Here is a 27,577-nt window from a genome sequence, read left to right on the forward strand (position 1 = left end):
GCTGCGGTATGCGGAGGTCTAATGCTACAAACAACCTCACCTTTTCACATACTGTACTGTATCGTGGCTCTCATTTAGCAATCCCCACCTGGATATCTACAGTATAGTCCTGCAGGTCTATAGCCACTTCACGTTTAATTGAACAAATTACTAACTTAACTGAAGACTTACAAATCATTAGACACTGATGATTTAGGGCTTATTGGGTCAAAGCTTATCCGTGTTTCTGTAGCATTAGGTGGACTAGAGAGCACAAGGCTGAATGGACAATTCAACTGGAGTAAAGTACCTCACTCAAGGTGTCTGCAGCAGGGATTTAACCCCACCATTTGAACTTAGTTATGAGCTCAAAGGATTACAAACTGTGCTATGCCACCCCTACATTTGGTAGCACAAAAATACAAACTGAAATTTCCCTTGGTACCTGCAGTGGTATTTTTAAATTAAAGTACAGTATTTGCTTTGCTATTGTACTGACTGTTCTCAAGGAATGCTTTTATGTCTCTTCCAAATTACACATCTTCTTTAGACGCTGACAAATTCTGACTTTTTATGGTAGCTTAGGCATTGCACACATTTGCTTAGGCTAAACTGTCAGATGATCGACAGTTGAAGCTTTTATTGTCACAGTTTTACAGCATGTTTTAGTTTGCCCAGTCAATTGGCAACATGCTGAATCTGTAAGAGTGAGTTAAGTGGTCATATATTGGTCTGGTAGGGAGCCATTCCTCGATCCGAAGACATTGACAGTCCTGGCTAGGAGGTGTTGCTTGTGTTTCCATGAGGTTCCTGACCGAAAACCTGTTTGTTCCTCCAATCAGTACAGTATTGCGGTTTTGACTGATCAGACCCCATTAATTGGGGGATTGGTCAAAGATGATAAAGCCTATTTCTATTTTGACCAGACACGACTGTCTAGTTTGACTCTACAAAAAGTGAAATGTGGAAAATGGGTGTTAAATATCTTTTTAATCAAGAAACTTGTCAAATCTCATTATTGCTGCCTGGAGAGAAAGTGTAAACATATTTCCACAATTCTATGAAAAACAGATGGAAAACAATTTTCAAAAACTGCTGATCAAATTAGTTGATGCAGCACCAAAATGTAAGAACTATTAGGACACAAGCTGCATTGTGTTCACCCTTTGCTCTCTGTAATAGAGCATGTTGTATTTTCAGACTCATAACAATTGTTTTTTTAATAGTTTTGGAATTGTTGATAGTAAAACTACTTTCACTTGTTCATCTGAGCATCATTCATTTTTTTGGTTTCATCTTTCTTCCAGACCTGAGCACTACCATGCCTCATGCACAAGTCACAAAATGTAAGTTTGACCTTTGCTACATCTTTCAGAAAGTGTACCTGCCAGGTAGACTAAAAATAGACAAGTAGCCACAGTTTGCCAGCCTTTCTGCTCCAGCTCTCTCTAAGGTTTAGAAATTATAGTGATATTGACTTATTAAAAGCTCTTAATGTTTGAACTCCTGATTACACAAATGATCTGTCTCTCGTGAGTGTCTACATGCTGCAGGATCAGCTGCTTTTGGTTGTCTGGCTATCTGAAAACCTAAGGGAAAAAGGGAGGATTGTCCTGTAATGTTTTTCGGATGGGTGGAAACCCTCTTTTATTGCTCTTGTTCTGTAGAATGAGCTTGTCTAAGAGGCTGAAACTTACTCAAGAACAAGGCAGCAAGTCGTGAAGGAGACCCACCTGATACCTGCTGAGGTCTAGCTTAGACTTTCTCGATTACACTGAGGAATAGCATAGAAATAGTGTCACTGAGGAATTGTGTCAGTTGGAAATGTTCTTCTAACTACATCATTCATATAAGATGTAAAGGTTTTACAATTATAAAAATACGAATTAAGTGCTGCCAACATTTCCACTAGGACATGAACCTGAGAGTTGGTGAAATTGCTTGTCTTCTGAACCCTGGCTATGGAACTGATAACCTTATGTACTGTATTCTACCACACCAAAGCGATTTCTCCTGTTACTAATGCAAAGTCTGGCTCATTACAGAACGCTTGCCAGTGAGTCCTGCATAACAGACAGGGAGTCACCAAAGTTAAAATTCAATTCATTTTCATTGTGTGAAAACATCTTAACGTTAAAGAGGGATCTGGGGGGAGAATAATTATTGCCAAATTCCATTACTTTAAACTTGTCAAGGAGCTGCCAGACAAAATAACCAGAATCACTAGTTCAATGTAGCCTCATTTGCTGCATTTGGAAATAAAAGGGATGTATACAAAGTGTTGGACTGATATCCCATAGAACGTTTTACAGAAAAAAATCAAATTGATATTTTCAAAAGGAAATTGATATAATTCAAAATAAGATATTTTCTTTTCTAGATAACACTTCCCACCCTTCTTGCATTCAATTAATTGGACAATTTAAATGAATCTCTCAATGCAGTGCAGTCTGATGGGGATCACTTCCTGTGCTCACATTTCCTGAAAAAGCTTACGATTTGGCGATGTGATTCTTAATAAATGGTTTGTATCTGCTCTCACTTACTGTGAGTGTCATGTACTGTAGACCTGTTCTGGTGCTGTGCTGGCTAGAGAGCCATTGCAAAAACAAAACTGCTTTGTGACTTGTTTGACCACACTGAGAGCAGGTCTTCATTTTTAATGCTTAATCCAAAAAAGGAAACCTCACAAACACCCTGGGCTCATGCTGGGCGCTTCTGAGAAATGTTCCATCCACAGGTCCTCCAGTACCTCTGCCAGCAACAACTGCATTTGAAGTCTCCCTCCTCACTGGCAAGTTTCCTCTTGCTTCTGAGGTCTGAGCAGTTCAGGCTTTAAGGTGATGTCGTCTCGAGCAGCTTTCATTCTGGGGCTCACATTTGTACAACAAAATGCAGACCTCCGAGTGTACAACATGTTCAAAGTTAATTAGATTCACCATTTCTTTCTAATGGAATGTGTTCAATGTGCCTGACAAAGACGACCGTCTTTCTATTGATAGTGAATTAGATGTAACTTGAGATATTCATGGTTTTTTTTTGTATAATTAATTTTACAGCTCAGACAGGGTTTAAAGCACTTTGGAGCCATGAGGTTCATGGTTAACCCAAGAATTTAATCAGAAAGACCAAAAACTACGTTAACAATGGCTACATAAAGGCAATTTAGGACCTGCTACAGAGAAAGTATAAAAATGTGTCCTCTTCTGGTGTTTGACAAGACTGAGCTTGGAAAATTGGGGTACAATATTTTTTCCAGTCCTATGAAGATGCATAAAATCTCTTTAAATGTGATGTAGTTTACTCAATTCTTCTTTGATTAGCATTCTTTGCATTACAATTGTTTTTTATAAGAACAGGATCAGGTTGGAACCTGACAAAAATGTGAAGACTGCAGATTACATTTACATCAGTGATCAGGAACCCTGCCTCTTAATGGATTAGTGGTAGGTTCCTGCTTGGTCTTGCTATTCACCAAAGAGCAATTTCATATTAAATGTTGTACTGAGGTAGCTTATGCTACACACAGATCTCTCAAAACATCAGAAATTATAGGACAACAGACAACATACACCCTCAAAACAAATATTAACATTTAGTCAAGGGAAAATAATTTTTAGTTCAATTAAAAATCTATGACTGCAAAATCGAATCTGCAAAGATTTTTTTTTTTTGCTAAAGTATTGTTTCTGAAACGAAGTTTGTTTGTTTTTATCCTGTACACTTTGTTTTATGAGTTCTCTTCTTTAAGAGACTCAGTCTCTCCATCTCTTGCCTGTTCCTGGTAAGCTGCAGGTTTTATAATTAACCATTAATGAGTTCTAAATACTTTGGAACAATATAATTGTGATCAGCTGCCAACGATTTGTTAAATTGGAAATCCTATGGGATGGTTAGTGAACTCTCAAGGACCAGAGGTCCCATAATTGAGCCCATTACTTAACTGATCAATAAAGGAATTCCATCCATCCATTTTCTCATTTCTTTATCCTATGCAGGATGCCAGGGGAGCTAGGGTCTGTCCCAGCAAACACTGGGTGCAATGCAGGAGACACCCTGGATGGGAAGCCAGTTACAGACAGACACACACTGGGGTCAATTTCACAGAAGCCAGATAGCCTACCAGTATTTCAGAATTCAGATGTTCTTCTCTCTTTTTGCTTAAACTAAAAGTGGAGATCTGATACCAGTTCTTATGTGTCCATCATGGTTTAACAGCATTTATGCTATTGTGGTACTGAGCCACTTCAGGTCTTCTGCTGAAAGTATGATCAGATGGATACTTATGGGATGTAAATCATTGTGTGGGAGAAAGCAGGCACATTTTTGGAGATTTATTTCGCGTTCCATCTAAGTGGAAAGCCAAAGATAGAACGTTTGAAACAAGCACACATTTCCTTCATTTAAAAAACAGGAAAATCTCACGTCCAAGTACAATCCCTGCAGAAGACATCTGACAAAGATTTTGCAAGATTGATATCCATAAATTGTTGACCTGGCGGGTGATGATAAACGTATGGTGCGTTAAATGATTTACTTACTTTTTTGAATATGAAGCCCTACTCAAAGAGGGGTCTTTAGAGTAGTGGTTAGACCTCTGAAGCTGAGGGAGAAAGGTCGTGTTCGGTTCTCCAACCACATAACCCCATATTAGAGCTTGTGTGTCAGGGAAAGAGACTGCTCATTGACAGAACCTGTGAAATGAGTCACAGCTGCTCTGAATAAGTCCAGTAATTAGTGCTCAGAAGGCAAGACATTCCATATGAGAGAAGAGCTGGTGTGATGGGCCTTGAGTGTGATTGGTCATCCCTGGGCTAATTGTGAGACTTATAAGAGCATGTGTATATCGAAATCGCCATGAAAGGAGAGGGTATAGTGTATAAGCTGTACTGGGCAGGTGGCACAGGGTTTGAACTTGCTTGCAGGCCTGTGAGAGTCAGAATGTGTAGGATATTTGAGAAAATACAGCTTAGATCTGTACTGAGGTGTTGGACAGGTGGTTATAATAATAATTAATAATTGCTTACACTTATATAGTGCTTTTCTAGACACTCCACTCAAAGCTCTTTACAGGTAATGGGGACTTCCCTCAACCACCACCACCATCAATGTGCAGCCCCACCTAGATGCTGGAAAGAATAATCCACCTGGTTATGGGGTAGTTTGCCAGGTTCAGAGGGGAAGAAGTACGTTGAAGAGGATCTGGGTGGACCACCTGATCCAGGACTGCTGCTGTGGGGTGCTACTTGTCTTTTTAAAAAGTCTGTCTATGGCCAAACAGGATGAGCCAGCAGAGTTAGTTATGGAAGAACTTATTAGTTGTTGAAACAAATGTCACGGAATACTGGTATTAAGGGTTAAGCTGAGCTCAAAGCTCTGGTGTGGAGTAACTGTTGAGTACAGAATGTCACACCTGAGGACAGCTACAGTGACTCGAGAGTTGAGTAAATATCACCATGTGAAGTGAGTGGAAGTAACTCCTCCATACAGTCATCCTTGAGATGGGAGGACCACTGTTAGATCTGAGATCCCAGAGGGGGTCTGAAAATCCAGGACAAACCAATCAAATGCAGAAAACATTTGTGACATACTCGTTTGTTATTGAATGTCCTGTTGTCATCACAGCCTTTGGTCTTGAAATGTCCTCTATTTAAAAAAATGTGTATACCAAGTGAAGAGATTTGGCTGCTAAATTACTATTTCTGACATTTGTCAGAACTCAATGATCTTTACTATGTAACATTTAGCCATCAAATGTGTTGTAGCTAGATATTCTTAGTGTTGGCTCGTGCTACTTTCCTTTAAAACTGACATGTAAGCTCATATAAACTCATACGAACTTATAACATATAAGCTCACATTGCCTCAGGCATTAAAAATGCACCATTCTTTATTCAATGGCCTTGTTCTCTTTTTTTGGATCTGTCATCTCTTAAAAATAAATCAGCTTTTGTACTCTCTATCCATTTTTCCTATCCTTGCACTAGGGCTGTAGCAAGGAGGCCAGAGGATTAACCACTAGCTGTTTTTACCTGCATAACAAATGAAAGGTGATTGAACGTTGAGACGATTAGAACACAAAACGAGCATTTGATTCTTTGCCAACGACATGATTTCTATTTTTGGAACTAGTGTCTGAAAGAAAAGAAGATTTTTTGTTTTTTACTGTGCTTAGCTTTGGAAACATCTTTTTATTTAAAGAGGTTCAAATACCTTAAATCATCACCAAATGATCATGCGTCAGATATGTTATAATCATCAACTAGGCAGTTCAAACCATGGGTGGCCAGAGTATCACAAGGTACTGATAAGCGGCTTTAGCCTTTACTGTACACATGCCAGTTTCTCCTCTTGAATGAGATTATAAGCACTGATGCATGAGTGGATTAATCAGAACTCCATACCACTGATTTCTTTAGTCAGTGCTACATGCAATACAGTGAGAGCAACTACTATAACAACTATAAAAACAATATACAATCCTGGATTTTACTTGACTTGCGTCTGTAAAACAGCTTTGGCTAGACGAGGATATCCGTCCCTTAATTAATGATGGAAAGCATTTTCAGCGGGACAAATTGCAAACTACAGAGTATATTTGTTATTGCCGTTAATCGTCGGAGGCCCTCATTTACTTGATCCTGCTTAGTCTGTGAAAGCCTCCGGCAAAAATCTCAGAGGCGTAAACTGTAATTTTAAACTAACAGAGATGGCTTAAACCTAATCCATGTTGAAAGAGCAGGCATGATAAAACCATGCTATTAAATAATACTGTATACTGAAACAATTAAATAATACAAGATTATTCAAGAAATTGGGTAGGGAATAAAGTCATGATTATTTTGTATGTTTTGGACAGGAAAATAACTAAATCATCTGCAGCCACCAGTTGCCACCAGTAATTCAGGGCCCAGTTAGACTAAATCCCAGTAAAAATGGGAGCTGAGTACAGACAAGGATTGAGGATCACTGGGTGCCTCTCAACTGAAACACACCACGTTTCTTTTTCCTGACTTTAAAACATTTTTTGTTGCTCTGCATATTTGAATTTCCTTTCAGGCGCTACACTTTACCTTCTGTGCATATCTTTATTTCATATTGTATATACTGTAGTCTGCCTTTTATTCACAGTACCTTGCTACACAGTTCTAAACAAAAACAAAAAAGGCTGGAAAAAATTCACGCTATAGCCAGCCAGTTAACCCCCAAGCTGGGAAGACAGTACCTCTCCTTTCAAGTGAGAGGCTGGTTTGAGTATTTTGGCAGGCCGCAATCCAGGGTCTCTCTGAGTCTCGACAGCATACACGCTGTAAGATGGGCCAGTGGTCATTGCGGATCTGGCTGGACCAAAATGGAGGAGAAATATTACATTGTTGGTGAAACAAAGCTTTTTCCCCCAGGTACCTCTAATTGTTTTCACTTAAAAACACTGTTCTAACGTGCTTTTGTCGCTGTGAGTTAGCAAAATGAGACATGTCGCAAGACATGATCCCGACTAAACCTCTTGGTGAAATGAAAGAAACGTGTCGCATTAGAGGACGCGGCAGCACCTTGGCTCTCTGAACGGTGTTATTTTTCAGTCTCTTCCACAGCTCGGGTTTCAGAGATTCCCCTGTGTTATGGGGGGGACTGCAAAATTACTTGGAGAGACAAGGGCCGCTCCACTGCCCAGTAATTTGAGGTATTTCAAGTGATTTACAAAAAAAAAATATGCCGAGGGTTGTTTACAGTGGCATTCGGCAGTGTATTAAGAAGACTCATCGCCGTCCTCATTTCATGACTGGAAAGTGTTTATCCTTTGCTGAAACAGAGGCTGCTGTAATAGTGTAAAGAAACGCAAAGTGTTACGCTTGAGGGAAGCCATGTTTCAGTTGGTATGTATGCATTTGCAGTTGAGCATCCTGTTTATCAGTATGGGCATGGTACTGTATAATTTACTTCACCGCAGAAGAAGGATTCAGGGTGCTCAAGTGACCTGCCACAGTCTTGGTTATTTTGTCTGGGGACACAAATCAACACAAACGTTCCTCGACATAAATCCCCCTCTAGTCACATAAGCAAGAGACAGAGCAGGTCGTAAACTTCACTTGAGCACAACAACAAATGAAAGGTGTCTGCACGGAGAGCTTTGGGGGTTAAAACCAGTGAAGTACTGTATGAAAGCACGAGGTAGTGTGAAGGGGTAAGGTACTGTGTGAAATTGAACTTTTTCCCCAATCCTAGGAGTAAGTGTTTGAACTTTGAGTTCTGGATTTCATGAACCTGAGGCCTATAATCAACAACAAGGCTCCCAAGGGCTGTCGGAGTCTGTGAAATTAGAAAAGTTATTCTTGAGGTGGCTGTGAATGAGGTGTGTCCCCTGCCTTATGTTTCTTTTCTTGCTGTGCTTTTGGTTTTCTCTGGCTAAAATGTGTAACAAATGGAAAACTACTTTTTCCAATAAGTCCAGTGTTCTCAGTCTATGATCTAATTGTGGTTTGGTGTAGTATGTGTCCTTACCCTATGATCGCTTCTGGAAAAATGCAAATTTGTATGACTTAAATAGTTCGTTAGTTCTGTTTATTTAGGCAATTTGTGTGTTGCCAGCTGTAATTGCAATTATTAGCCAGCTGTAATATGAACATCTACACAGTGAGAGAATCTGCTTCCTGTTCAGTGCAGAACAGCTTATAATTTACAGTACATGTCAGATTGTAATACAAATTTCAAAATTAACTTAAATAAGCTGTGGCGTACTGTACGTGGCAACTGAAACAGAATTAGGGTTGTATATGCACCAGTGATTGTTTGATGTCTAACTTTGAATCATGTGTTCTCATGATTGCAATCAATGACTTGCTGTTTATATACAAGATCAACGTAAAATTGCCATAGTGTAGCAGAACATTCACTGCTCATGGATGATATTAAATTGAACCTGAGCACCTAGTTGCCTAGTCCCTATGCCATCGAATCATATGTACCTTCACTGAAGTCCCACTAGGATTAACAAGGGCTTTGTATAACGGATTGAAAATTCCAACAAACCAGGATAGCAACTGCAAAAGACTTCAAGTCTACGTGCATTGGAGTATGAAACACTGAAACACTCTCCATCTGAGAGATTCCTCTTTATTAAGAGCTACCCTGCTCTGTGCACAAGCACTGGATAAACATAAAAGTACTGTATAAGTGTCTCAAGCTAGTATGGACCCTAAGTGTTCTTTTCTGTAGAGGATGTCTGTTATTTTGTGCCAGCCTGTTTACTAATCCCATTGCGCAGTTGAAAATAAGAATTTACCAGGGGAAAGACAGCACAGGTAATACTCCCACCTCACTGATGCAAGAACTGTGCTCCCAACTCAACCTCCCTCCATAATATCAACGAAATAAATGACAGTACAGCTCATAAGTGCAGATCATTAATTTATTAAATACTGTAAATCAGAATTAACACAAGCATAAGGTTTTTTTTCATTTTCCAGGTATATTCCTCTACATTAGTGATACTTTATCATTAATACATCCACGTATTGTCTGGGCTGTTGATGCAAGTGTATTAATTTACAAATAATATAAGAACAACAAAAATAAACTTTTGATTTCAGAACATTACCCAGGTAAATGTTTACAAAAATAAATAAAGGCTGAAGTGCACTTGGACCCAGAAGCAAGCCATTATTACAAGATACATATATTTCTGAAGTTCATTTACAGTAGAGGCCCAGCTTCAATTTAACCTCGTATCCAAAATGATGTGAAGCCTGGTGTGATCATATCTGTTCTCTGTGGGGGTGGCACAGAGATGCAGTGGTTAGCATTGCTGTCTCGCACCGCTGGGGCTCTGGGTTCAATTCCAGGGCTGCTGTCTGTGTGGAGTTTGCATGTTCTCTCTGAGTTCACATGGGTTTCCTCCAGGTGCCCCAGTTTCCTCTTATAGCCCAAGGACATGCTGGTGTCATGAGTGTGTTGGTGTCTGTGTGTTGTTAAAGAATGGATGTTCTGTGTGATTTTTTTGGATTTTTCTTTAGCTTAATTCATTAGGCTTTAGCTTAATTCAAGGCTGGACCTGTGGAGAAAATGAGCATGTAGCTGTTTGATTAAGAAACTGAACTGCAACTTCGTCCACTGGACTAGCACTATAACACTTCCCCCAATCACTTCCTCCATGTCCAGATTCAGGAGTCCTTTGGGAGACTCTGATGTGGTAGCTGGTGTGAAAGCTGCCAGTCCAAAGAGACTGTAGCTGTGAATCGTGCATAACATACACAACAAACAAAGAAGAAGATTTATGCATAAATGTATTTTGATTAGCATGGATCTCCTGCAAAACATCCTGAAACACTTAATAACACTGTTCCATAGATGCATCGTTCATGTGGCTGCCTATGTCTGGCTAGTAAACTCATGAGCCTACTTACTGTACTTTCAAAAACCAAAACCACCCCTTCCCCCAGGAATAAACTGTCTAGGCAGTCAGTGCTCACTTGAGTGTTATTGATGGCTTCTTCATCTGAACAAATGTTTGTGACCAGAAACTCTCATTCCAGCTTTTCTAAAATCATGGCACTTTAAGTGGAAATCGGTAGTGTGTTGAACCATGATTAGTCATTAGTCATCCAGGTGGGGCTGCACACTGGTGGTGGTGGAAGGGAGTCCCCATTACCTGTAAAGCGCTTTGAGTGGAGTGTCCAGAAAAGCACTATATAAGTGTAAGCAACTATTATATTAATTATTAGTATTTGCCCATTAAGTGTCTCTTCTTGTCATTTATCTCACAGAATACCCTTTTTGTAAAGGGTCCAATTGTTGCTTAGGTCTCACTTACTGGACCTCATTATCTACTCTCTCTCTGCTCCTCCTTTCCTACAGACATGGGACAATCAGATACCGGCTAGTCCCACTTTTACGTTTCCATGATTCAATGTTTTGCAAGTTCCCTGCCAACCTTCCGACTGAAAGCATGTCTGCACCATTACAATGGGAACTAGTTTCACAGCAGGAATGTTTAAAGTTTAAACAGAATCAAAACATACACCGATAATTTCATTTAAAATGAATCAAACTTTGGGGGGGGGGGAAGTGATGTTTGGTTCTTTCTTTTCCTCGTGGTATTTTAGTGAGATTTGCAGGCACACCTGCAAATCAACATGGACTTCCACTGCACATTGTACACGATTGTTGTGGATCTGTGAGAAAATCTTAGCGAAATCTTTGACTCAGGGTAATAACAGTCAAAGGATCACGATGGGTCACATGTAACCCTCCTTATGCTTCTGAAAGAGTAGTTGCAGAGCTGTTAGAGAAACTTGTGTACCCAGGCAGCACTGTTTTTTTTCTTCATTTTTTTGCTGTTCATACTGTCAAACTCCTGGCCCAGAAATGTCATCTTGGCAGGCCACAGGTTTTCTTCTGTTGGCAGACGTTCGCTTTCTAACTCGGAAAAGAGACTAATGACAGATGGTTTGGGACAACCCATCAAATAAATAACCCCATCCAGCTGCTGTCATCATATTGTATAGGATTTTTTTTTTGTTGTTTGATTTGGAGCTCCAAATGGAGGCCAACAACCTCTCAGAGCTAGAAGTCTCAGAATAGATGGGCTTGTATTCTGAGTTATGTACCAGCCTCAATAAGTCTTTCTTCTAGTAAGTAACAGTTTGTTTTCCCATGGGATCATTTTAGTTACATTTTCACTGTTTAGTCAAAACAACAGTACAATACTATGAAAGTAGTGTAATAGTACTCTATTAACAGATGTTCTACTTGAATAGATTTCTTTAATAAAGTAGAAATCCATTTCAAATCTAACCAATTCCATTTCTCATCCAGTCATGGACCAAGGCTTGTCCAGTCAGTGTGTAATAAAAGCAAAGCATATTAAAAAAAAAAAGAAATGATTTGATTTGCCAGAAATGTCAGTGAAGAGACCGTCTATAGCATGCTGCTGAATTACACATTTTTAATAAGCTTATAAGCCGATAGCGCAAGTAGCATATACAACCAAATGTGTGCTCATAGATGACACGTAAAATAAATATTTTCCTCTAAGCACCTGGGCCATAGATGATGGTGATGAGTCTTGTGATCTTGCAGATTGGATTAGATATTAGACATAGCTTTTGTAGTCTCAGGTCTTCTGTGCCCATCTTATCTTAAAACAGAACTGAGATGAAAATGCGTGCCAGTGATCTCTGGAAGAGAGATGGGGAGCCAAGAAAGGCACCCCAAGTGAATCGAAGCATGACCCCTGCTGTTCTGAAACTGATCCATCCAGAGCAGAAAGAAAAACACGTTTTCTCGGGCAGCCCCGACCATGACCACCGAGGTGTGAAGATGCTGTTTGTCCCTTCCACACTCTCACTCTCGAGCTGTACGGATGACTTTTGTGTTTAAGGGAGACCTCAAGTGCCTTTAGTCTGGTTATTTACAGAGTGGGCGCTTGTGTGGGGTGGGAGAGGGACGGGGTGGGGGCTATACACCCAGAAGCATGCCCATGAAATCGGAGCCACTTTGTACTGTAATGGAAGCCCCTGCTGCATTGTCCACAAATATTGATGTGTACTGTCCAGCCTGGGGAAAATGGAAAAAGTACATGTCAGTCCTCCTGATGAGACACAGAGTCAGAGTGGCATTATTCTTCTTGCTTGGCTGTATGACTGACCACGACCTACAGTATACATCTACAACTCAACCGTTCGAGATGTTTAGTCTTGAAATGCACATGACCGTTTGGCAAGTGAAATATTAATTTGCGGGCTCTACTGTCTTCAGTAACAGCTTTAAAAAGTTTGCAATTTGACTTGCTTGATCTGAGATGAGACACCACCGAGGTCCTCAGGCCACTGAATTATTTCTCTTAAACCGCGCCTGTGTTCTGAAACATTGGTTAGGAAAGCAGAAATCTGCTTTGCAGATGTATGTTTCTGTGAGGATGCACCATATACTGTACCTAAAAATGTTTTGTTTTGACTTGGTGAGTTTTAACCCGTGCAATTTTATGACAGAATTGTCAGACTGTCTCTCGCAAATTTTAAATTGATCTTTGTGACCGAGGCTTCATTTTTACATTCATGGAAACAAGGCACGTTTTTATGCAAAGTTTCTGTCATCCTGGGGAAATCTGTGCTGCACCCCAAAGAAAGCTGTAGCAAAGAACGGTTTTAAATTTCTGAGTGATGCTGGAGCCATACTGGTCCTTACCTGTAGTTCCAGTAATCCATGGACATAAACTGTGAATATCTTACTGTTGCTTTCCAATCCAACAATCATCTCTAAGGACCTAGGATAAAGAAGAAAAAATACATATTTCATCCAGAATGATATATTCTGTAATTATTCACTTAAGTGATTAGTTGTTGTTTTGTCAATATGCTTTATTAGAGAGAAATCCAAACTTAACCTACTGCAAGGTTTTGCTGTTACAGTACTTTTCTGGTTTGAATTAACACATTGGTCTTTTTGCAAGTCTTTATCAAGCATTACATTTTTTCCACATGGGAAATCAAATCAAGTCAAGTTCATGGTTTTACTAGGGAGGCTCGCTTTATATGCAGTATGATCACCGCAACATAAAATCTTCAGGATACTGAGGAACAGAAACAAGAAAAAAATAACAGCTCTTAAATAATAAACGGGTTGCTCCTGATACATATCTTCAGAGATCTGTTTTCATAAAGGTATAAGATTAAGGTTCTTGTAATGTGGTGTTCATTCTCAGGGTCCTGTGTCCCTTTTCAGACAGACTCTCTTACAAGAAACTTCTAAAGCCAAATATCTGAGTCGCGGATTTCCAGCTGTTCCTGGTTAACAAGCATGCCGCCTTTTCCCTCATTAACAGGGAATTGGCAGATGCGGAGTGTAATGTTCACAACTGCAAGAGGCTGCCCCTTGCTGTTTTATAACCGCGTGACTTTCGCCCACAGTTCTTTCACCTTCCCCCAGTTCAATCACAGGATCTGCACGGATTTAGACTTTGAAGAAAGCCTACGGCAGTTTTTCTAAATGGCCGTTCCAAAATTGCAATCACAATTTGCGTCTTATGCCCTTTGCATGGTCATCTATAGCCGAGTCAGCTTGGATCTTGCAGGGTGCATTCGTGCAGTTCGTACCCTTCGGCCTCCTAACTGCACACTGTCTGCTTCCTTGTTTTTCCCACTCTGCAACAACCCTGCCACGCTCTGTCTTTGGTTCTGACAGTCACAGGAGTCCCCGATAAACAGCAACTAGAGCATATTCCGCTAATAGTGAACCCACCTCATTGTGCTTGTGGGATTCCAGGCCCAGAGACGAACTACACCTACTGATCTCTGCACTGCAAGAGCCCGTTTGTACATTTTGCCGAGAACTTCTCCAGTTCCCACACAGTGCAGCTTTTATTTCCACATACGCTACTACCACCTGTGGATGGTGGACTAATATTCTAACCAGTTGGTTTTTTGCTGCAGTCCAATCCAAAAAGATTGAAATGTTCTATGGATCAATGCATTTGTCTGCAATTAACATCAGCTCATTATCCTGCCAACAAAGGCGGGACATCTTCATCAAATACTGTACGTTTCTTAAAAACCTGGAGTTTTTTTTTTGTTGCTTTTTCCTCAGTGGACAAGAAGCACCTCCAGCCGAGAGTTTGTCGATGACTTTGGAGCCAAAAGAAATCAAAACTAGATCGGTTGCTGTCATTGGTCCCTCAAGCTTGGTTCTTTTACCCCCGAATTCCTGAGAATTCAACAGCTGTCAGGGCAGCAGGTAAAATTACATTTGCATCAACATGATGTTGCTATGTGACGTGGAGTCGTAGTGCTACAATACATTAAAAATGTATTCATTCTAAGTCTTATTTTGCCAGATTGCTCAGAATTATGCCGAGTAGTTGAACTGCTAGTTGAAAGCCAAAACTGGCAGTGCTGGGGGGTTATATTAACAGCTTTGACTACACGTGCTGAGAACGCTGAAGGAAGGCTAGCGCGTGATTTTCCTTTTCCTTTTTTCCTTCCTTGTTTCTGAAGCAAAATTTTTACCGTGAAAATAAAGAGGAGGACATGATGCACAAGCAGCTCAACAACGGGCAAAGATAAACTCAGCTGCCTAATTCACATAACTAGAAACATCCCGAAATTGTTCATTGTAGTTCAAAGTAGTTTACGTATATGTAAACTTTAAAAGGTGAACTTTAAGTGGTGTTTTTATAAAGGCATGTAGGCTGCAGAATTTGTGTGTTTTCAAAAGCGTATACCGTCTGATTTCTCCTCGGCCAGCATAATCAATTACTGTTCACGCAATCAGATATTAGTTATATACTTTAGGTCTCACCTAGGAAATGATGTTTATAAACCTGCATTTTAGTTTGTCATTTGTTGTATTATTAATGCCTTTTCAGGTTTCTTTGGGTCACGTTGTGTGCTGTCTAGCTTTGTAGTTAAGTTCATTAGTGGGGAGCTGTGTGATAATCACTCAAGGCATAGGTTTATAGACTCAAACATATTGGCTGGTAAAGGCCAGGGGAAACTTGACCAGGACGCAGGGGTTACACCCCTACTCTTTTCGAGAAAAGCCCTGGGATTTTTAATGACCACAGAGAGAGTTGGGACCTTTGTTTTATGTCTCATCTGAAGGGCAGCGCCAGTTTAGTGATGGGGGCACATGACATGATTATTACTTGATTATAACTAAGTGCTCTTTTTCAAAACCAGTTTAGGTAGCTGAAATCTCCAGTGTGTGTAGTGTTGAGCTGTCGATCCTGGTGTAGTTCCAGCTCTGTGGTTCATCCCCTTACAAACTATCTTCACCTCCAGCTGACGCCACTGGTATGATGTATTTGGTGGAAACAGCAACATGTTTTATGGTGAATCAGTTTTATTGCAGTTCTTTTCGGCAGCCATGCGGTATACTGTAGATTAATTTTACTTTCTCAACAGTTTAACACACTGAAGAGCCAAGTCTTGGACAGAATACATAAAGTCAAGGCAACTTTCAGATTGTTGATTGTATACTTTTATCATTAAAATCCAGAATGAGAAAAACTGAACCTTACTGAGACAGGGTGAGCTGCCAGGCAGTGCAAATTAATGAGACAAAAGTTGTGAAAAAGGCGGAAAATAAGACTCTGTTCACTCTTTAACCAGTTCTACCATGAACGTGGCTCCTTCAAGAAATATGGTAACTCGTAGGTTAAATTAGAGATTAAGAAGGTTAGCAAAAATGCAGGAAAGGTTATTTCCTGGATTTCTGGAGTGAAAGGTTACTTCCTTCATAAGACCTGCTTGGAATTTTTAACAGGAAATGGTTCCACTCAAGGTAAAACAGACAACGTTTTACACCTCATAAATAAGACTGAAAGTCAATGGGCACTAAAATACACCTTTATTTCATAAAGTGCTGCACGTTATTGTGGTCTGAAAAAAAAAAAGATTGGGTTGTAAAAATCAGTCAGAACACAATTTTCGTAACTTCAGAGCAGGAACTCGATCTGTTTTTTCAGAGATGTAATCACATTTAAAACGTCTGCATTACTTTGGGGGGGGAAAATGCATTTTTTTTTTGTGTGGAAGATGTGTGAAAAATCTTCCGAATGTGAGACCAGGACTGAGCTAGGCCATGCAGAAGAAAAATATAAAGTATATGCTAACTGAATAGTGGTGAATTCTCTGACATTGCATAAAACATCAATTAAATCAAATCAAAATCAGAGTAAAAAAGGGACTGTGGGATGTTGCCATATAAAATAGCCAAATTGTGGCTTTTGGCTTCGTGTTGCACCTTGAACATATAAATGCAAATTTGTGGTAACAGTGTACAGTACAAAGGGTCTTTATACACAGGAAAATGCTCAGACAGCCACATTCTAGTTCTTTCAAGGAACACTAATTGCTAATGATTTATATATCTGAACTCATTCTATCCTTGAAGCGGTTTGGGTGAGTGTAAAATACTGGGTGAATTAAAGCATTAATAATAGGGATACTAAAAGCAGTTTAACTCTGGGGTACATATAGTATTTCTAGAATGTATTTGTGCTTTCCATTCTTAAATTGTGAGTTTTTTCATTTTTATTCACAAGCAATGTCATTTTTATATCCCTAAAGTGAAGTAGCCCTGTTGCATAATAAGAAATCAGAGCTGCTGTTGATCGATTTTTTCATTTCAGGTTTTGTGCACGTTATACTTTGTGCACGAAAAACCAAAGACAAAATGTTCAGAGCCAGGCACCACGATCATTTTGGGGCGGAGCGGTGGCTCTGTGGCTCAGGATCTGCGCCTGTGGCTGGAAGGTTGCCGGTTCAAATCCCGCAGCCGGCAGAGGAATCCTACTCCGGTGGGCTCCTGAGCAAGGCCCTTAACCCCAACTGCTCCAGGGGCGCCGTACAATGGCTGACCCTGCGCTCTGACCCCCAAGCTTCTCTCCCTGTCTGTCTCATGGAGAGCAAGCTGGGGTATGCGAAAAGATCATTCCTGATGCAAGAAATTGTAAAGGGTTAATAAAGCGATATTATTTGGACACCCTCAACTGGGGGCAGGAAAGAGTGACATGACGGGCTGTTCTACCGAGAATCGGATCAAAGGACAAAAGGTGCTCACGTGTATCTGTGGCAAAGCGACTCAATGCAGATCAGAACCCGCACATTGTCTCTGGCTTTCAGCTGGGTCTTGCTTCTTTTCACTTCGCTGTGATCTGGATCAGGACACAAGAGCAAGAGGAACTGTGATTAAGGACAGAATTATGCAGATCACAGAGGATAACTATGATTTTTACTTTGCTCACTCATAGGCTGTTTTCGGGGTCAACTCCCTAAAGATTGTGGCACAGAACAGCAGTCATGTGCAGGGACAGCTGTTGAAATATATAATTCGCACTGGTGTCGGCTCCCGGTTAGCATGCGTGTATGCTCAAGGAATCCTCCCACCACAATCGAATTGATAAAATGAAAAAAGTGAAATCAAAAGAAAACTTATTTTCAGTGCAATGTAAAGTATAAGGGTATTTACTACTATGCCAACAAATGCCTTGGTCTTAATTCGTTACTCAGACAACGTAGAGAAAAGTAGCAGTTACTGCAGGATGGAAGAAATAACAAATTGTTCCCCTGGAAGGAAAAGATTTATTTAATTAAAAGAAGGCAAAATATGTGAAAGATGTCATTGAATAGACAGTGTGACTCAAAAAACCTGAAAACAACCTGAAATAAGAACAGACACAACTGAGAAGTTTTGTGAGACCAGTTTTGTGATTTACTGGCTTTTAAATTCTTTTCCTGGAGACTAACACGTAGCCTAAGTCTTCTCCTACGAGCCAGACCGTTCCCATAGCTGCTGTCGGCACGGCAGATTAGAAGAATTTTACATGCTGCGTCCCCAGAGTTCATTTCTGCTGGCTTTCTGTCCCTCTCAGAATTCTGGAACATTGACGGAGCCAGAGAATGTAAAGAAGTATCAGTTTCTACAGATGCTGTAGGATTTCATTACTGACAAAACAGTGTGTGAATTCAGTCATGGTCAGATTGTCTAAGATGATGAGAACTGGATACCTATTCATATTACAAAGGTAGAAAAACAGGTGTTTTGAATTGTGTGTGGATTTTGAAGTTTCCCGAGCAGTGGCAGAATGCAAGTAGCCCTTTCACCATGCATTAATTATGCATATCTCTATGTGAACATGGGAGAAACTATGTGGTGTAACGTCCCTTTTCCATGTTGAAATAATGAAAATGTGCCATTTGCACAAAAAGATATTCTTCTTACTGCCACAAGTTCCACCTTTCATCAAGCTGTACTGTAATTGTATTGCAGTCATAGTTCAGTTTTGCAGTAGAACAGGAGTCATTCTGCAATAATACAGAACAGTATGATATGATTCCTTATTAAAACTGTGCTTGATCTATGATAAGACTTTGGTTGCAGCCAGATACACCAAATGGCCTCATTTGTAACTCTTCTAGCATAACGATCACTTGGAGGTCATTGATCAACTGGTAATCTTAAACATTGTGCCACAGTTCTAATATTAATTTCCTAAATCATTGTTATAATATCTTATTAAGCTTGTAAAGATGGGACTTTAACCACTTATTGTAGGTAAATTTGACTTCACTTCACACTCAGAAATGATGAAAAAATATTTAATCTTTTAATACTCAAACTTTGTAGCAAGGTAACGTAAGGACGTGGACAATTGAACACGTGAGTATCTGCTTCTCGGCAAGAACAGCCTCCTCGAGGGAAGAGCTGTGAGTAATTTTAATTTTACAGCTTGGCATTGAGGTTTAAGTCGAGAACGAGCCTATACAATAATACCACAGGCATTTTTTTGTTGCGCATTTCAGTAATGAGTCACAATAAGAAATCTACAGAGGAATGCTGCAGTGAATACCGTGTCCTTGAATTAAAAACAGTGAAAACTAAGACTTGCAAGGACATTTTGAGGCGTGAAAGTGTGTAGATTATAGTCACTCTGCAGGCAAGCTAGAGAGCTCTCCTCATGTAAATTTATCTACAAGGTCCTGCAAATCAATCCAGTACCTGTAATCAAAAAATCCTAATTATTTTTTGTTATACTTTTATATTTGTTTTTCTACCCATGATTCTACCTAATGCATGCAGTGATTTAAACAGTGCATGACTTTTGATGCTAATATTACATTTTAAATCTTGAAAGGCTGACTATTCTTTTAAACATTTTTCTAAAGCCTTGAATATTTTGATATGTAGTGCATGGTAATAGTCCCCCTAAGCCCCCATTGTTTCCGTCTAAAACATTTGAATAAATACTTGGAGATACGTGCTTTGGTAAATTGAAATCACATTCTGTAAAATCTATACCAAACCAAACATTAACAAATAGTTTTAATTTGTTGAACTCTTCCATGGAAAGAATTCTAATCATTGTAATTCCTATCAACCAGCAAATATGTTCTAGCTTTTTTTGTTTGTTCATATTTCTGAAAATAAAACGCTGCCCTTCACACATTGTGAAGAGCATATTAGTGTGTGGTTTGGTCTAGCGCCCACCTCCCTGAACTGATGAAAATGGAAATGCCTTACTGAAGTCCTACGATCTGAACAAAAGATGGCTGAAAACTTCGACAGCTGTAACAGCATATGTATGGGTTTAGAACATTCCTCAACCTACATTTCTGTAGAACCCATGTGGAATCTCATGAAATTACTCCATTTTTGGACTTTAAATTTTGTTCATCAGCTAAAATCCATTACACCCAAAACGGCAGAACAGTGGAGTGGTAGTTACTTACCAATGTGGACATTGGCAGAGAACTGATAGATTCCCGTGACTGGCGCCGTGAATCTCCCAGTGGTCAGGTCCATCCCAGTCCCCCGGAGAAAGGCTCCCTTCGCAGGTGGCTACCGTGACAACCAGCATTTGTCAGTGTGAGTCATCAAGAAAGCTCTGCAGCATCTGAGATTCTTCTAAAGAGCTAAGGAGCATGACAATCGCATGCTTCAATGTGCAAAGCACAAGAGCTCTGTGCGAACAAATTCTGTCATTCACAGCAAGATGGAGAACCCAAAAAGAAACGTTCAATGTCTGTTATATGGTTGCTACATGGACAGGCCATTCTAGAGCACTGTGCAGCTAGAAGCAAGAATACAGATCCGTTTTTCAGCACAGGATGATCGGTGCAGGCAATAGTGTTATATACTGTACATATTATAGTGTACACAAGCTTTTATAAAACTTTACTGTCTAAACACGTACAGGAATCAAGAGCCAGGTAGCAGCACTAACCTGACATTGACATACTGTACATACAGACATTAATGATTTCAGTAATGCCTTACAATCTGTGTAATAGGATTTTTCGAAACACACATATAGAGCGTCCTCAGTGACTCAATTGAAAAAGGGCCTTCTGCAGAACAGTTGTATTTTTTAGTAAAAGGCACTGAAGACATTTCTTAATTCCACATCCAGTGGTCTAGCCTGTCCACTTTTCGGTTGTCTCATTCAGTTTAGTCATCTCTTTAACACCTTAAAGTTCGGTTCTGATATTATATTCAACATTTCTGTTCCTTTTCCTTAAAGAAAAGTTTCCATTTACTAGAGAGCCAAGCCCATCTTTGCTCTCTATCCTGTTCAGTTCTTGGCATTTTGCACTTGAGCTGAGCCATCAGCCCAATGTGAGAATGGGTAGCTGTGAAAAATTCTGTATTGCAGATAAAACTTTCTTTCTTTAAGATTATCAAATGTCTCACAGATTAGTTTTCACCTTTAGGAGCCATGTTTCCTTTGTAGCATACACGTTTTTTCCCCCTTGTTTTAACAGCTTTAAAAAGAATAATGCTTGTTCTGAAAATGGTGTTGTCTTTGTTTTACAGCACACATTCCACCTGTTGCAACTGCTGTTATGTCTTTGAAAACCACTCATGCTGCTTGAAATGCAGATATTCCCTGAAATGAACATTGTGTGGAGCCACAACTAACTTGCGTTGTCCTAGTTTTGACATTGAATATAATATGCTGAGATGCATTAAAAACATTGTCATTTAATAAATCCCATTGATAGGAATAATCTATACTTCATCAGTAGCCTGAACCACCAGTGTTGTTTTACTGTAAAGTCCATACATTTCTACCAAAACATGAAACGAGAAAGATGTTAGTCATTTAGTTGAGTGATTCTTCACCTTGACCGCAGTCTACACCCCTCTGATTCTCAATATATGTTCTTGCGCATCTTATCACTGATTGAAGTCATTTGTGTTTTGCCTTCTGAAGAAATCTGGAATGTCTCGCACCCCCAAAAAATGTATCTCGCACCCACAGACAGTGCAAGCACCTTAAATAAAGAATGACCGATTTAGAGAGGCAGAAAGGATTGAAAGTGTTGTTTACAGGAGTCAAATTTAGAAAACATCCCATTGCAGTCCAACCTAGGACTGGGCTTTTTTTTTCTCAAAAAAGCACCAGTAAATTAGTGTGGATGAATCTACTTTCTTTGTTTTCCCCCTGGGCTTGTGGGAGAAAATAAACGAGAGGGTGGGATGTGGGTAACCCTACAGCACCCCAAAAAAAAACCACTAGCAATTACAGTCATTTGAGAAGCGCATGCCTGATACTGCAGGGATGTCTGCACAGACAGCCTAATTACTAGGAGGGTGTGAATGAATGTCTGAACACACATTACATGAAAGCTTTTAAGACCCTGCCTGACAGCCTGCTGCTAGATCCCCTTAATGCAACATAATGTTTAATTCTCTTGCACAGATTTAAGCTTGTTTGCTTCAGGCTGTTTAAAAACCAGGTTTGGAAAGGATTTTAGTTGGAACAACTCAAGGAAAAGAAATTCTTGCCCTGCAGGCAACTAAAACAGCTAGTTTTGAGAACAACCTATTGATTTGCTTCTGATTCTCTAGCTAGAAAAGACATAGATACAATGTAAAATTAAACAGATGTTGACTATGCTTATGCATAAGGTAATTTATGATTTAAATAGTGATTGCGTACATACTGTAGATTTACTGTTTGAGTAGTGACAACGGTAAAAGATTCAAAGTAGAACATGCCCAGCGTGGTTAATGAATAATGCTTGCTTTCTGCTGGCAAAATTGAATTGAATGAGTGAGGGAGAACTGTCTTTGAGAGATGATTCCTGCAGACTGAGGTGTCTGCTTCACAACAAAACCAGGAAACCAGGTCCTATGAAGGACAGGCCACGTCCTGGAAGGTCGAAGTTCACCATACCAGTCCAGGACCATCTCCACCATTTGACCCCCCTACGTAATCAGTTTCTGGCTACGGTGACTACATCATGAGAAATTCAGAGAAGAAACCATCTGCACTGCAGCAGAATGACCGAAGCTCCCCACCCTCAAGAAAATGGTCTGCACGCTTGAAGGCTGTTGAGAAGTAACGAGGGTAGCTTTGAGATCACTAGTGAATATCCATGTTAGTGACAGAGTTTGAATGCCATTTTTGCCCCTGCCAGACCTGAAGGTTTAATTGTGTGGAGACATTCTTAGCATTATCCTTACTGAGGAAGCCAGCTGCAGGGTGTGTGGAAATGTGATGGTGTGTGCAGGAATCCCTCAACTCAAAAACATCTTTCGTGTAGTTGGTGGACAACCTTACTGCTCAACAACACCTGACCAGTACTCACCAGCAGGCTGCATCTACTCTGGAGGAGAGGTGGAACATTTCTCTTTTTCTCTGCAGTCTGTCTAGTGGCTGACATAATATGCGTTGATGCAGTCAGGATTGTGTGATTGGCAGAAGAGCTCACAGTCAACACGAACTCCACAACATTTTCATGGTGGCAGTTTGTCATACTGTCTTTCATGCTGAGAATTAATTGCTCCCCACCCTTCGTCAGGGAAGGCACTCCAATTTCTCAATAGTATCCCTTTACAAACGTCTCAAACAGAAATGACAGCAGTATGGAATAGTGGACAGGGCTGTGGATGCTTATCCAGAAGGTTTCAGGTTCAAATCCTGTAGGGGCTCTATTGTACACTTTAGCAAAGATATACATTGCTTTGGATAGAAGTATCTGGAGAGAAGCGGGTCCTGTCCCTCTGACAAACAACCATGGAACGTCCTTATGCCTTTTAAGTGGGTAAATTGATGACTGGGGCTGCAAATAATATGAATTATGTGCTTATAAGCAAGTTTAATGAATCCAATTGCTTATTTGCTCCTGCTTACCTTGACTTTAATCCCTACTATATTTAGAGTTCACGATTCATTTATAAGCCACCCAACAATGTATCTCCACGAGATTCAAGCATTTCCTGCAATGCGATTCTTGTTCTTGTGAGCCCGTAGATTTGGTAAAGAATTAATGATGCATTATATTTTCAAGGCACTGTTAAAGAGCGGAGTGTGTCTTAGGGCTAGTTCCTGTGGAACAACAGCATGTCCTTCAGTTCCACACTTACCGTCTGAAAATTCTGCAGCTCTGCCAGTGTTCTTTTGTCTACAGTCACCGGTCCTTTCAGTTTACAGTGAAACGCCTCCTCTATCCTCCTGTAGGCAGCAAGGCTTTCCAGCGAAATAATAGCAGGAGGCAGAGTGCTGGGACTGGACTGGCTGTCTGTGGTGGCTCGTCTCTCAGTGGCTTCTGATGGAAAAACCAGACAGATCCATTACCCCATGGTGTGTACTAGAAACATTAACGAAGATGGAATCAAATACTGTGCTATGTTTACTGACCTCCTGATGGAAACAGATCTTAATTCTGTTATCTCAGTACCTACTATAGTCTAAGAACAATACACTTTGTCTGCAGTTTAAAAATGGTCTCAGTAATAGTGCTCCCATATATTTAACCAGTTTTGACCATTCTGAAATTTCCAAATGTAAGGTAAGTTCAATGTTAGACGTGTGACGAAAATGCTGCTTTTGTTAGGGCAGGCATTTGTACTGCATGTTTGTATGTGATGCACATTAACATAGAAACTGAAGGAATGCTCACACATTAAGCCCCTTAGTTCAACTGACTTTGGATTTTAATGCAGCAATCTGCTAAAGAGGAATTTTGTCTGTAAAATCAGAAATTCGGGATTCTACCTGCAATAATGAGGAAATGCACAAATAATGAAACAAAGTTTCAGGCAAAGTCAGGAATATCAATGGTGCCCTATAGGGACAGGTCAATTGCTTATGAAGGGTGTTTTTGTTCTTCATACATTTTAGCAACAATTATACAGAATATTTACAAAATTAAATGAAAAAAGAACTTGAATATTAATGAGAAGAAAGGCACAGGAACAAACTTCATTGTGTTGACTGTAATTCTTAAATAAGACAGAACATACAGAAAGTGTATACAGTATACATTTCAGTGTTTTGAAGCATTAGTAATTAAACCAAGGATTTACAACATGTTTAATTATCTTAACATATCCACTCAGACCTCGTTTTCTAAATGTGACTGTCCTGTAGATGATGATTCTATTTTATCTGATATGCAAGAAAGCTCAGTGACAAATGTGCTATTAGTACAGTGCATACAGGTGAAAGAGGTAACCTGCATGTGGCTCTGATGTTGAAATAATATTTTGCATAGGAAGAAGTTAAAGTAATGACACTGGGGCAAAAGTAGGCCAAACTACACATATGCTTCCTAAAGGCATGTTTGAAAGAAGCTGGAAGGCCACAGAGTGTTTGGTAAAGGGCCTTTCTAAATATTTTAGCTGCAGGGATTTATTTTCTGGTAATCACAATGTTTTTTTGTGATGTATTGGTTTCATAGGCTGCATTTCACGTCTTCAAAAAGTCTTCAAAAACCCGACTTCATAATAATCATCAATACTAGTACATGAGATAAATGTAATGCAGCAATGATCGTATCTGAATACCCAGATCTAAATGACCAGATTAAAGTAACATGGACCCCAAAATGTAGGATTATAGAATCTGCACCACTTTGTATCCTTATCCCTTCTTTAAATGTGCATATCCACATTTCAAATGTCAAAAAATGTTATTTGCAATTGTTCTATAATGTAATGCAAAGGTAGTAATGATTTAGTATTATCCAGAAATAGCTAAAGAACTGTATTTGGAAGGGTGGCTTGCTCAACTTTGGCCTGCCACCAAACTTTTCCCCTGCCTTTATCCTGAATTGTGGGTAGTCCCTAATACTGAACTTAATCTAACCTAATGCTGTAATGTAATCCTGCACACAGTCTTTCAAGGTGTCTGCTCAATTCTCTGCTTTTCCATAAGGGAGGGCAAGCTTAAGTACTGTAAGCAATCTGCAATCTGCAAACTGTAAGCAGCTGCTACAAGATTGCCCTTGGATCTTCATGCTGTTCCCCAAAGCCCTGGCTACTACAGGTACTTTCATCCACTGGCAGGAGCCGAAAGACTGGAGGCCCATTGACATCAGCTCAATGAGCATAGCTCCTCCATGATCAGGGTCCACACAGTCTGTTCAAGCAAGCAAAAGGGATTGGGGACCAGTATTACTTAGATGAGATTCAGTATTTGGGACTCCCCACACTCAGGATAGAAGTAGGAGAAAATTTCTGTGGAAGCCCAAAGTATAGCAAGTCATCCTTCCAAATACAGTTCTGAAGATACATGTACTTCTGGATAACACTGCATCATTACTACCTTTGCATAACTGGCTGTATGAACTTTGTCTGTACCTACTCACTGCACCAGTTCTTAAATCTTGATTCCAGAGGGCTGATGTGTCTACAAGTTTTCCAGGTTAGAGCACCAGTATCTGAAGAACTGGGAGAGGCTGTTAAACTGGTTCCATTAAGCCACCAATGCGCTGATTCAGGATATTAAGAGTCCAGATGAAAACCTACAAAAAAACACACTGGCCCTCCAGGAGTCCAGGTGCACTGCCTCAGAGATATAACAAATTCATGCTCTGTGTGTCCTACCTTTGATCATGTGCCGGAACTCCCTGAGCAGGACGTCCTGAGTCACTTCAGCCCCTGGTGCTCCTGGGGGACCTTGTGGCCCTGGGGGACCAGGAGGCCCAGGGGGACCAGGCTGAAGACAAAAGAAAACATTTTCCATCAAACGAAACGCAACACAAAAACAAGGTGAGCATTTCTAAAAGGCTCAGGGTTCCACATTTTCCTCTGCCAAGTCCTCCTGGTAATGTCAGAAATGCTGCTTTAAAACCTACAGTAGCAGGGCTTCACATACTTATGACCAATCTTTGAAAACATCGCCTGCCAGTTCAGAAAACTTTGATTTATTACAGGCAAAGCACAGTAGTAAAGTGACAAAACTGAAACTCAATATGCGTGAGATCAAGTTCCATATAGTACTGTACATATAACATAACCATAGTAAAACAGCTAAGCACTACAGTTCAGATAACTTTGAATTAAGGCTATACAAGAATAAATGTTTCATCATTACAGCAGTCTAAATTTTCTTTATACTCTGCTTCATCAGACATAATTTTTCAGGTTTCCTTCTCAGTTTCAGCCCCTTCCTTTTAATACTGATATTTTACATTTCTATCTCCATTTAACACTGAATAGTTTGAAAATTCCAGATGTATGACAACTATGGCCTTGCAATAACCGCAAGTGCTAATAAAAAGGATGTTTTTTCTTGACAGTAGGAGCACCTTGTAGCTTTTAGTACTCGGGATTCTTTTTCTTAATTCTTGTCTCACGTCTCCTCAGCACTTTCTAAATTCATACCCTTCTCTTCAAAATGGATGTTAGAGACCCAGAGCTTAGGTTAGGTGGGGGAGGGAGGGGCGTGCCTGCTGTAAAATGGGTTAGGCCGATGTATTTTCTTATTTAGATAGTTTTTACAATTGTACACCAATATGTGGGGGAAAAGATGGGGAGCATGATTCCTGTAGGTCCTATAAATGATTAATGATGAAGACTGTAATACCATTATGAAAACCATTCTGGGCTAAGAACCTGTAAAGTCATTGCATAATCTCATAGTATAATCTGAAGGTGTCTTTAAAATCTGCTGCTGTACCCTTGACCAAACTGTGTGGCCTAAATCATTTCAGTAAAAGAACAACTTATTATAGTAAAATACCCAGCTGTATAACAGAGTACAAGTTGCTTTGGATGAATATATATACTCAGACAATTCAGAGGCTCACACTGCAATTGTGTGGTTTAAATGGCTGCAATAACAGTTTTGGGGGAAAATAAGATATGAAAA

At 39.9% G+C, this 27,577-nt stretch overlaps 1 protein-coding gene across 1 annotated transcript in view; it reads right to left on the reverse strand.

Moving 5' to 3' along the window:
- Window positions 1-9,370: 9,370 nt before the first annotated feature.
- Window positions 9,371-27,577, reverse strand: part of c1qtnf12 (C1q and TNF related 12) — a 49,694-nt gene continuing 31,487 nt past the window's right edge. The window contains exons 3-8 of the mRNA XM_088938398.1: window positions 26,311-26,422; window positions 23,848-24,029; window positions 20,205-20,313; window positions 17,536-17,629; window positions 13,162-13,240; window positions 9,371-12,531 (exon numbers count right to left, since the gene is read on the reverse strand). Coding sequence (XP_088794524.1) covers window positions 12,433-12,531; window positions 13,162-13,240; window positions 17,536-17,629; window positions 20,205-20,313; window positions 23,848-24,029; window positions 26,311-26,422 — 675 coding nt within the window. The 3' untranslated portion in view covers window positions 9,371-12,432. The remainder of the gene's footprint in view (window positions 12,532-13,161; window positions 13,241-17,535; window positions 17,630-20,204; window positions 20,314-23,847; window positions 24,030-26,310; window positions 26,423-27,577) is intronic.

Source organism: Atractosteus spatula, chromosome 20 (genome assembly GCF_055471065.1).
Source record: "Atractosteus spatula isolate fAtrSpa1 chromosome 20, fAtrSpa1.hap1, whole genome shotgun sequence".
Lineage (NCBI taxonomy): Eukaryota > Metazoa > Chordata > Actinopteri > Semionotiformes > Lepisosteidae > Atractosteus > Atractosteus spatula.